Source organism: Panthera leo, chromosome C2 (assembly GCF_018350215.1).
Source record: "Panthera leo isolate Ple1 chromosome C2, P.leo_Ple1_pat1.1, whole genome shotgun sequence".
NCBI lineage: Eukaryota > Metazoa > Chordata > Mammalia > Carnivora > Felidae > Panthera > Panthera leo.
Window position 1 is genome coordinate 116,279,038 of NC_056687.1, and position 10,773 is coordinate 116,289,810.

A 10,773-nucleotide genomic window follows, 5' to 3' on the forward strand; every position below is an offset into this window, starting at 1 on the left:
AAGAGAGAGTACCATAGATAATGTGAACCTTTAGTGGCTTAACTGGCATAGATGGGATATATCTTTTCATTGACACTCTATTTTCAAAAATTCTAAAACCAGAGAGTGCTGTCAACTGTAACCATCTTTATGAAAGCAAGACTTTTTTTTTTTTTTTTTTTTTTTTTTTTTAGCCAATAATAACACAAGGTTCTAAGAACTACACTTGGTGCTAGGAGGAAGTGAGAACTCTATACCTAGAGAGGAGATAAATTTCTAATTAGTATTTCACATTAAAAAAAAAGAAAGAAATGTGAATTGGGAATCTCTGAAATCTGATGGTTTCATATCTAGTTCACAAATAATCAAAAGCCCAAGCTCAGGGCTTTCCTTTTGAGTTTGCCAGACTATATATAGTTCTCCCCAACCCATCTTAAACTGATGCTGTTCTTTAGGGACCAGGGCCTTCTCCAAGCTTCTTCCTGGAAAGCAGTATGTTTAGGTACTAACTACACCAGCACTGATTCACAAGGGATCCAGCACACTGGTTACATCTTGGCCTCAAAAATGGGCTGTCTGGAAGGCTTCAGAGCTGGGGAGTACAGTTCTGTTGCCAGCCCTTAAAAGTTCTGAGAAAACTTCACAATCAACAAATAGAAACATCTAAATGCCAGGCCCATCACCAAAGAAGGTTAGTGCTATTTTCATTGTCAGCTAAAGCAAAAAAAAAAAAAAAAAAAAAAGAAAAAAAAAAAAGAAAGAAAAAGAAAAAAAATGATAAGCATATGGGCCAATTGAAAGGTTACATCTTTCTTTTGGAGGTGGTTTGCTTCTTAAAGGTTAACTTGAATGCTTGACTTTAAAAAATCAAAATCATCAGCTGCAAATGCTTAAAGCAGTTGGGGGTAGCTTTTGAAGAAGAAAACAAAGGATCTGAAATGGTTGAAAATTACTTAGCCCCCATATAAATGGTGCTTGTATATTTATATGCTTATTCTGTAAATGTACACACACACAAACCACAACTCATTTCTCTTCATTTCTCAAATATGATTGCTTGTACTTAGGCATTTTTTTGTTGACACAATATAACTTTTTAATAACTTGTCAGCTGTTCCAATCATTTGGTAGTATCCAGATTACAATGCAGTTGAAATATGAATCAGGATGGCTTTCTACCTAAACCAAAATCTACAGCTACACACAGAAACCAGCCATTTGCAGCATCCTGTGCTCCTGCTAAATAGGGTCTAACAATATATCTCGCTGTTCACATTCATGTATTTCAAAACCTAATAGCCCATGAAGAAAAGTATGAAGAATACATCTCAAGAAGCAGACATTAAAGGTACCAGCAAAATAATAGGCTACATTTAAGTTTGAAGCATTTTTGTTAAGCATCCTACATCATTAATGACTTTTTCTTTGTGGTGGGTGTTGTAGAGAAGAAAGCATAAGGGGCTTTGGCATAAATATTGGCTTCTGCTGTAAAAGTTCCTTTCCTGTGAGTGTTATTCACAGACACACACAGTATTCCTCAAATGTTTTTTAGAGTAAATATTGACCCCTAAAATTGATATTTAAAATATCCTACTTAAATCATGTATCGTAGTATAATTATTATACAATAATATTAAAGTAATAACCAGGAACATAACAAATAATGACACATTTATATTTCCAAATTTGAAGTCAACTGCTTTTATGAATGGTCAAAAGAAAAAATGCACTCATTTACTATCTTCTCAAATATACTAAAAAAGTTAAAAAGTATTGTTATTATTGTGATTATGATCACTGTCATAAATACTCATGTCAGGCTCCCAGACATTCTGATTCCTAATGGGAAGAGAAAGGATTATTAATTGAGGTGTTTATCTGACTTTCCTAGAGAGATGGAGCTATCTTTATTCTTCTTTCCATGTTTAAAAAAATTATTGGGCCTAATGTCTGGTGTCACTTCAAGTACTACACTGTTAATCAATCTGGAACCTCCAAAGCCAATTGGGGCCAGCTTTTGGTCTCACAAATCTTAGGAGTTAGAAGCAATTCTTATGTGGGTGTTCAACTTCCTTAAATATCACCAAACCTTGCAAGGTGGCGCTCTTTTCATGGAAGGTTGGTATTTACTCTTAGAATCACAATAGTATTTTTTAAAAAGTTAAACGCCACCATCTCCAGTTTTCCACGTGCTAAATAAAGTGCAGCAATCCCTTCCACCAATAAAACTTTGTCGGCTAAAAGTGACAAATACAAATGGCAGTAAATGAAAAGCCACGTCAACAAAGAAATTTTAAAGAGAATTTAACATTTTGATTTTGTAATTGGTCAATGGCATACTCTGAAAAATTAATGTCACTTTAAAATAGATGTGAGTATCTTAAGGGGTTCTTACACTTTGTAGGGTTTCCCCCTCTTACTTTGCTTCACTGAGTCAATATGGCCTGTGATTCCCTGAAACACAGAGTATATTAAAAAAAGCAGGTCCAGGTTCGTCCTTGCCCACAGTGAGGTCAGTTTCTGCCTCCTGCTCTGACACATCCACACCCTTGCAGCTACAGCCAAGGCCCTGATTTGTGATCTCTCCTACGTTGTCTGCTTAATGGGGCGATCATGCAAGCTACAACCAGAGACAAAGAAGCTCGCGTTCCTACCAGCGCAGCTAACTTCGAAGGAGCAGCATAGCTTGCAAATCTATCAAACTAAACTGCAAGAAAGACAATCTGATTTAGAGAAAAGGCGTTCTGCTACAGTCATTAAGCACAAGTAATTTAGATTTTTTATATTGTCTCCTCATTTACAAATTTACTGTATCAACGCCAGCCAATGGAACGAATTTCTTAAGTAAATGAGAAATAAATAAAAGAGATAGAAAGATAATCAAATTACATAAAATAATTCTCTTCCCTAGATGTATTTTTGAAAGAACTAATAACAGTGGCAAAATTATAGGAATAATAACATATCATAGGAAGTAATTAATTTAAATTAGCATCACGTTTGAAGAAATATAAGTAAGACGCTTTATGGACGTTTACTTTTGTACAAAGAAGGAAGGTCTGTAAAAGCATGCGTCAACATCCTGAAAATTAGTTATAGCCGTAAATGGTTTAATTGAAGACAGCAATTTAAAATATGATATTGCAAATCTGCAAGTCGGTTTCAGCCCGGGGAATTTAATTTGGGGGGCAGCGGAACCCTCTGCTTCAAGTTCATTTGCAACACTGCAGAGTGAGCCCCTGAGCTTCTGACAATTCACCTACATTAATATTGATGTCGCCTGTGCAATCTATTTCTGTTATTTTTATGGTTGTTATTCTACGTCTGCAAAGGTCATTTAAATTATACAGCGGCCGAAAATTTGTTTCATAAATTTTGATATAAATACTAATTACACCCTCTCGGAGAGCCAGCAGGGTAGCGTTCATTTATCACGTTTATACGACCTGCGATGACAGAAAAGAAAGGCGAGGGAGACTGGAAAGCTTTTCTCAAGACCCACTAAAGCTGGCCGAAGAGGCAGCAGGTTGCTGGGGGTGAAGAAGAAATTCCTACCACAATCACTGAGATTTAAGAATCTTTAATAAGGTACGAAAGGTTACCAAACAGTTCTGGAAACTAAAGTGTACATACGAGTTTTTCTAGCCATAAATATTGAATAGCTGTAACATGAATAAACCGGCCCTTTACATGCGGATAAATATGGAAACTAGGAATTATATACATTATGTGGTTGTATCTTTTGCCAAAAGCAACGGACAGTTATAGTTTATATCTTTTTTAATATCACTTTACATAAACAAATGGAACAGTTTGACACGCAGATCCAGGCTCGTACTATACGAATTCTTGACAGGACGTGAAACAACATTTTACTGCACTAAAGTACTTAGACTTTGGGACGAAATGTTTGCACTTTATACAAAAAAAAAAAAAAAAAAAAAAAAGCACATTAATACCAATAATATTCTGTTAGGTCGACGTGGAGACTGAAATCGTACAAAGTAATTCACATTTTGGTACACATTTACTAGAACATTCTTGCCATTCAGTACAAACAGTTGGCTTTCGGCCGCCCACCCTCCCTCCCCTCCCCCACCCACCCAGCCCCTCCCCCCTCCCCCAATGCAAAGACCACAACGCCACGAACCCACCCGCCCGCTCCAACCGAGATATAACTATTTACAGAATCCAACAGTACATTTTTTAAGCTAGTAATTCTGTATTTACAAGAATGCAAAGAAAAACAAAAACAAAAAAACAAACAAACAAAAAACAAAAACGGAAGCCCAGAGAGCCTGTTCGATTCCGACGAGAAACTGGCCCTCGGTCGGGGTTGGCGGCACTTGGTCAGGCGGCCGCCTTCTCCTCGACCACCCTCCCGCCCCTCGGCTACCAAACCTTTGCCAAAAAAAAAAAAAAAAAGAAAGAAAGAAAGGAAAAGAAAAAAAAAGGAAAAGAAAAAGAAAGAAAGAAAAGGGAAAAAAATAAAGGTTTGGGGTATTCTTTCTCTTACTCGGTCCTGGGTCTTTTGGCAGGTTAAAAAAAAATAGGACTGCGGGGTCTGGGGCGAGGGGGTGGGGGGGGCTGTGTTGATTCGCAGGGTTCATTCAGTAATATTTTGTGTACGTGTGTGTTCAGTCTCTTAAATAGGGTTTTGCTCGGTGTTTTGTTTCTGAGTTTAAACGTACCATTCATTAAAATTGGAAGAGAGCGCGCTGTGGCCGGCTGTGTGGTGGACTGCGGAGGAGGAGGGCGACAGGGAGCTGGTGGTCGGGTTGTCTGTGGAGGGAGACACGATGGTGGGCGGCGTGGAGGACTCGTAGCCGGAGCTGGCGGCGGGCGAAGGCTGCGAGCCCTGCGAGGAGGATTCGTGGACCTGCGGGAATAAAGTCGCGTTTTTACGGAGATACCGAGCGCGCGCGGCGGCCGCCCAGCAGGGGTGAAGGCCGCGGGCCGCCTCCCCACGCCGCGCTGAATCCCGTGCAGCTCGCGGGAGGCCTGGCGGGCCGGAGGGAGGCTTGCCCGCCTCCGCCCTGCGAAGGCAGCGCTCCAGAGAGGCACAGCGCCCCCGGGACTCACAAAAGAAAAATAGAACTGGGAAGACAGAGGCTGGACTGGAGGCCAGAGCCCGCGATGGTCCCTCCCGCAGCCGCTGGACTTTGCTTGCTCAGAGTTAGGTAAGCAAACGCTCAGGCCTGCGCGCAAGAGCCCAACTCTTCTGCCGACGCCGGCGGCTCCAATGGCGGCAGCTTCGGCAGAGCCAGCCCGCCGGTACAGCCCTAGCTCCCTACCTGGGCCAAACTGCCGCGGCTTCTGCTCCAGTGCACACTTCTTTTTACTTTTCTCTTCGGCGGTAAACTTAGAACGCCCTGGGGTGCCCCCACGCCCCCCTTTCGAGCCCCTGCCCTCTCCGCGCGGCCCCACTCAGCAAAGTGGGACCGGTTCCTGTCTGCCTGCGCCCCCGCTCCTCCCGCCCGGCTGCCACTCGCCGCCCGACCCTGGCCGAAGAGCAGGGCAGGCCCCGGCTCGAAGGCGGGCAGCGAGAGCGCGGCGATTACCTTCATGTGTTTGCGCAGCGAGCTGGGGTGCGTGTAGGACTTGTCGCACATCTTGCAAAGATAGGGCTTGTCGCTCGTGTGCACGTGCATGTGCTTCTTGCGGTCGCTGCTATTGGCAAAGCGTCGGTCGCAGCCTTCGAACTCGCATTTGAAGGGCTTCTCCCCTGGTGCGAAAGGCAAGGAAGAAGTCTGATTAGAACAAATCCTGCAACTGTTTTTAAAAATATAAACCATGGAAGAAAGAAAAAACAAAACAAAGCAGCCCAGTGTTAATACTTTGCAAGTTCAAAAACCTGGGTCTTCAATAAAGTCTTACATCTTCAGCGGAATTATTGGTATCTGAACCATTTTAACTCCTAATCCAATCAGATCCGGATTTAATTTTTTAGTATTATTATAAGTAGTGGTAGTTTTTCTAGATCCCAGAGCAGCAGCAGGTCTGACTGCTGGTTTTTCTGCCTGAGGCTATACAGACGATTTCCGGCGGCTTCTACCTAGCTCTTGGTTTCTAATTTTCGCATCGCGAGCTGCTTCTCCTGCTGTTTTGCTCTTCTCTCCACCCCCTACCCCCTCCCCGATGCTCCGCACCCCCCTGGTCGCCTCCTCCACCCCACCCCACCCCCTACACACACTCACATTTTATAAGGTAATCGGGGCCGAGAGCTCGGCGCCGCAAATTCTTCCCTCACTCCGGCATTAAACCCCAAGTTCCAAACGCGGTTCACAGAAATCACCCCGGCAAACCAGAATGGGAAAGCAGACAGGATTCCCGGCCTTGTTGGCGCTAGAGGCCTGGAATGGCCTGGGACTCAGACCACAGCCTTGAGCTCGCCGCGAACTTTTCTTTTAACTGTTCCCGACCGGTCTCTTTATTTTTAAAGGCCAATGCAGAATATTCGGTGTTTTGAAAACTACCTCATAGAATCTAATTGACAAAAAAAGACTTCGCCTTCCGCCGACTATCCCAACTCTTCAAGCCTACTCAAAATCAAGTCACTGCTAAAATTGGGCTCTTTATGCAGAAGTCTCCAAAAGCCTCCTCAGGCCCAACTTACTTGCTTTCAATCCTCCGCCCCCCCCTTTCGGTTTTTGTTTCTTTCTCTGCGCCTTCATCCTATCTCTTCCAATTTTCTCAGTTCCTTCCTTTGACAAAGTCCTCACTAAGGTGCGTGGAGAGAGATGTTGGCTGGAAGCAAACGTTTAGATTTGTCTGCAGCTGGAGCGGCTGGCGCCTCCGCCGCCGAGAGCCTGCCACCTCTCTCGGCTTCGCGCGCACCAAGGTCTCCGCAAAGCTGGGCTTGTCTCTCTGCTCTCCCAGGCTTTTTAGTCCTCATTTTAAAATCTATATTCCTAGATACATCTTGTCCGATCCTTTCTATGCCTCTTCATAATTTCAAGCCTCAAACTGAAAACAACAACAACAACAACAAAAAAAAAAACCAGCACACACTTTTCACTGCCTGCCTACTGGAAAATGACGCCCAGACCCAATCGCGGCCGGGTTTGTGCGCCCCGGCCGCTGACTTTTGGATTTCGGGTCCCAGACCCGGGATGAGGGGTGAGGATTCAAGAACAGCGTTTTCGTACCTGTGTGCGTCCTTTTGTGGATCTTTAAGTTCTCAGAACGCGCGAAGACCTTGCCACAGCCAGGAAAGGGGCAGGGGAAGGGCTTCTCGCCCGTGTGCACGCGGATGTGGTTGACCAGTTTGTATTTGGCTTTGAAGGGCTTGCCCTCGCGCGGACACTCCTCCCAAAAGCAGATGTGGTTACTCTGCTCAGGTCCGCCGACGTGCTCCACAGTGACGTGCGTGACCAGCTCGTGCATGGTGCTGAAAGTTTTGTTGCACGACTTTTTCGGGTTGGCCAGCTGCTCTGGCTCGATCCACTTGCAGATGAGCTCCTGCTTGATGGGTTGGCGCATGTAACGGAAGAAGGCGCCGGCGCCGTGATGCGCGGCCATGTTCACGTTCATGGGCCCATAGCCGTGCAGCTGCGGTGCTGCATAATGCTCCGAACGCGGGCTGGTCACCTGGCCGTACTGCTCGGGCCGCGGGTACATGTCCCCGGAGAAGCCAAGCCTCATCTGCCCGTTGACCACGTTGGGCGACGCGTGGCCCGCCGCCTGCTCGTGAAGGCCAGGGAAGAGGAGGTGGCCCGCGGCGTCCGTGTGACCGTGTGGGCCCCCGAAGCCTCCAGCTGAAGCAGCGAACAGACTGTGCTGAGCGCTGGCTGCCGCTGCCGCGTCGCCAAAGCCCCGGTTGCGGAACAGAAAGTCCCGCGTGGAGTTGAAGGCTGCGCTCGAATAGGAGCCGACGTGGCCCGGGTGGTGGTGATGGCCCAGGGCCGCGGCAGCCGCGTAGCCGGGCGCTTGAGACGTGAAGGCCGTCTGGCCGGCGGAGGCCAGCTCGTGCGAGCTGGGGTTGAGCTTGAAGGCGCCCATGCCGTCGGCGAACGGGTTGATGCCCAGGCCCACGTCGCGCTCGGCCACGTCGCCCGCCGAGTGGTGGCGGGACGCGCCAAAGGTGGTCACGCCGATCGCGGGGTACTGGGGGCCGGCGTCCAGGAGCATCGTGGCTGCTCGGGGCGAGCCCCGGCCTCCCCCGCCCCCCCCACCCTCGCCCGCCGAGGAGGGAAAATCAGGAGGAGGAGGAGGAGGAGGAGGAGGAGGAGGAGGAGGAACGGGAGGCGGAGGAAGAGGAAGAAGAAGAAGAGGAGGGAGGAGGAGTCGACCCACCTCGCGAAGTCCTAGCCCGCAGGCAGCGGCGCGACGCGCCGGGACGCCCGCCTGACCAAGCTCGGGGAAGCCGGACGGCTCCGGGCCGCAAGCAAGGCGGGCTCCGGCTCCCGCCAAACAGACCTTGCCGGCCCGGCTCGCACTTTCTCGCCGCTCAGTCTCTGCCGAGAGGACCTTGCGTCAAGGCTGCCCAGGGAAAGGCATGGAGCATCTCAGCCCCCCAAAAAAAACTTCCTCCCGGATTTGTAGCATAGAGGAATGTGAGCGCCGGAGCCGCGACTGCTCGCCCTTTCTCCGCCTCGCGCCGTATGCCCCTCCTTACTTCTCCACTAGCCCCTCGCCCTTTCTTTTCTCTCTCTCTCTCTCTCTCTCTCTCTCCTTTCTCTCAGGCTCGCCTTCTCGCTCCTTCACTCTCCTTTTTCCCCCTCTGCTTTTTGCGAAAAAAAAGGGGGGGGGAGAAAAAAGAAAGAAAGAAAAAACCAAAGAAAAGGCGCAAATCATGCACAATATTGTCTTTTGCGGTTTATCTTCCTGGGGAGAAACTTTCACCTCCTCAGCCGGGCGGTGAGCGCGAGACTGATAGCAGCAATCATTCCTGCAGATAAATGAATTGAAAGGACGACACCGTCCCCCCCTTGATGAATGGGAGCAGGGGGAGGTGTCACGTGCTGCTGACGCGGGCGCCCATTGGTGTGCCCACACTCCCCCCTCCTGTAGCCGCCGCGCCAACGGAGGGCGCGCCGAGGCGCCGCGCGCCGTTCATTGGCCCGCCCGCCTCATCAATCCCAGGTATTGTAAAGCGCTTGACATCCCCTTTTGACAAACAGGGCTGCCAGGAGTAGCAACTTTTTTTTTTTTTTTAGCCAAATTTTTCCCTCTTCTCATGGAGAAATTGTTTTGCCACGATTCCTTTTCCTTCTCGCAGTGATATACACTCCTTCTCTCTTCTGATGCCTCTCTGTCTCCCATTCCCTCTCCCTCTTCCACTCCCTCTCACTCTTATTTCTATCTCTATCATCTCTCTCTCTCTTTTTCTCTATCTAGTCCTTCTTCAGACCTGCTCTTAGCTGAGCGATTAGCTACTCCGGGCGTCTCCGAGAGTAGGAGGTGGGGATGGGGCTGGTAAACACAGCTAAGGCACTTCCAGAATGTCCCGATTCAGCAACTTTCTTTTCTTTCTTCAACCCTCTACCCCCACCCCTTCAAGGGCAGCAAAGGAGGCTTTTGTTATTTGCTCCTTTTGAAGTTTGCTTCCCTCTTGCCTCGTCCCCCTCCTGTTCATAATTTAAGATCTCGGTAGCACACGGGCACTCCACTATGAATTTACAAGAAATGTGATTTCTGAGGGTAATCGGCTGCCTCGATTTTCTCACTTTTATCAAATAAACCAGGCTTCCTGCGCTTCCCTCCCCCCCCCCCAATAAGCACAGGTGGATGAGCTCTCTTAACTTTCCAGATTGTTAAGGTGACATATTTTTGTGTGTGGCAAATTGGAAACATTGTTGCCGAGTTGGGGTTTTTTTTTCCTTCTCCTGGGTTATTCTTCTTTTTTCTTCCTTTTCCTTAGTCTCCCTGGTTTGCCCCCGCTAACCCCCTCCCTCTGCACTCCTGTTCCCAACCGAGGCCCCTTTCATTCAGGTAAAACTGTAAATTTCCCAACGCGCCATTGTTCTTCAATACTGCCCAAAGCTCCCTAGAAATCCCCGAATACTTTTTTGGTATTTAAATCCCCGATAGATAGGACCAATGTAAATTTTGTGACATTCAAACCTTTTCTGGTTCACAAATCAGTCACCCTTGTCACAGTTATTGAAATTCCGCAACTCGCCACACCAGGACGGTGGAAAAAGCGGGCGCGGTCTTTGTTGCCGACCAGGCTTTTGATCGCCAGAGAAAATTTACTTACCTTCAGATGAGTGAGCAGAAAAAGAAATAACACTCCCTTTGATTTAGTTAGGAAAATGCAGACATTTGGATTCAGTGCAAACATACAACACTCGCTTGTTTTCGCGATGCGGCCCTCGATTAACCTGTCTTTGCCCAGCGCAAAGTCTATTCAACAACTGCGCGTAGTTGCTTTTTGTCCCGTCCACAAAGAGCCATTGACTATATATTAAAATGATTGTTGAAAGGTAGAGGAGTATGGCACTTAAAAGCAGGAAAAAAAAAATCCCTGTGACTCAATCAATTAAGGCGAGCAACATTTATGCATTTCAAAAAATGCACGCAGATGCGGGGGGTTGGGGGATGAAGGTTGCATTTCTGGAAGCTCTGTTTAAAACCCAACAGCTCCGGCCGGCCGGCCGAGGGTTTAGCTGTAGCGTCTGCATATTCATTAGGTCTAATTATTTTCTAGTAAGGAAAACACAAAAAGCCAAGAGTCGGAATCCTTCAATTTGCCCTTTGTTTCTAACTTCATTTGGCTTCTTTGCAGCTGAATCAGAGCCCTAAACTCTTCTCAGACAAAGAAACCTCAACTCATCCTTTCACTGGCGGCCC

The 10,773-nt window shown here is 47.3% G+C and overlaps 1 protein-coding gene across 1 annotated transcript; it reads right to left on the reverse strand.

Moving 5' to 3' along the window:
• Positions 1-4,616: 4,616 nt before the first annotated feature.
• ZIC1 (Zic family member 1) lies at positions 4,617-8,109 on the reverse strand. The gene is made up of 3 exons (XM_042902931.1): positions 7,128-8,109; positions 5,541-5,704; positions 4,617-4,858 (listed from the first exon to the last, which is right to left on the reverse strand). The coding sequence occupies exons 1-3, from the start codon at positions 8,107-8,109 to the stop codon at positions 4,661-4,663; spliced, it is 1,344 nt and encodes a 447-aa protein (XP_042758865.1). The 3' UTR covers positions 4,617-4,660.
• Positions 8,110-10,773: the final 2,664 nt, after the last annotated feature.

Excerpts from the sequence above, each read along its gene's own strand:
- ZIC1 (XM_042902931.1), bottom strand. The coding sequence starts at position 8,109 with ATGCTCCTGGACGCCGGCCCCCAGTACCCCGCGATCGGCGTGACCACC. Across the intron at positions 5,705-7,127 it reads CCACAAAAGGACGCACACAG|GGGAGAAGCCCTTCAAATGC; the intron begins GTACGAAAACGC and ends CTTTCGCACCAG. Across the intron at positions 4,859-5,540 it reads CGCTGCGCAAACACATGAAG|GTCCACGAATCCTCCTCGCA; the intron begins GTAATCGCCGCG and ends TTATTCCCGCAG.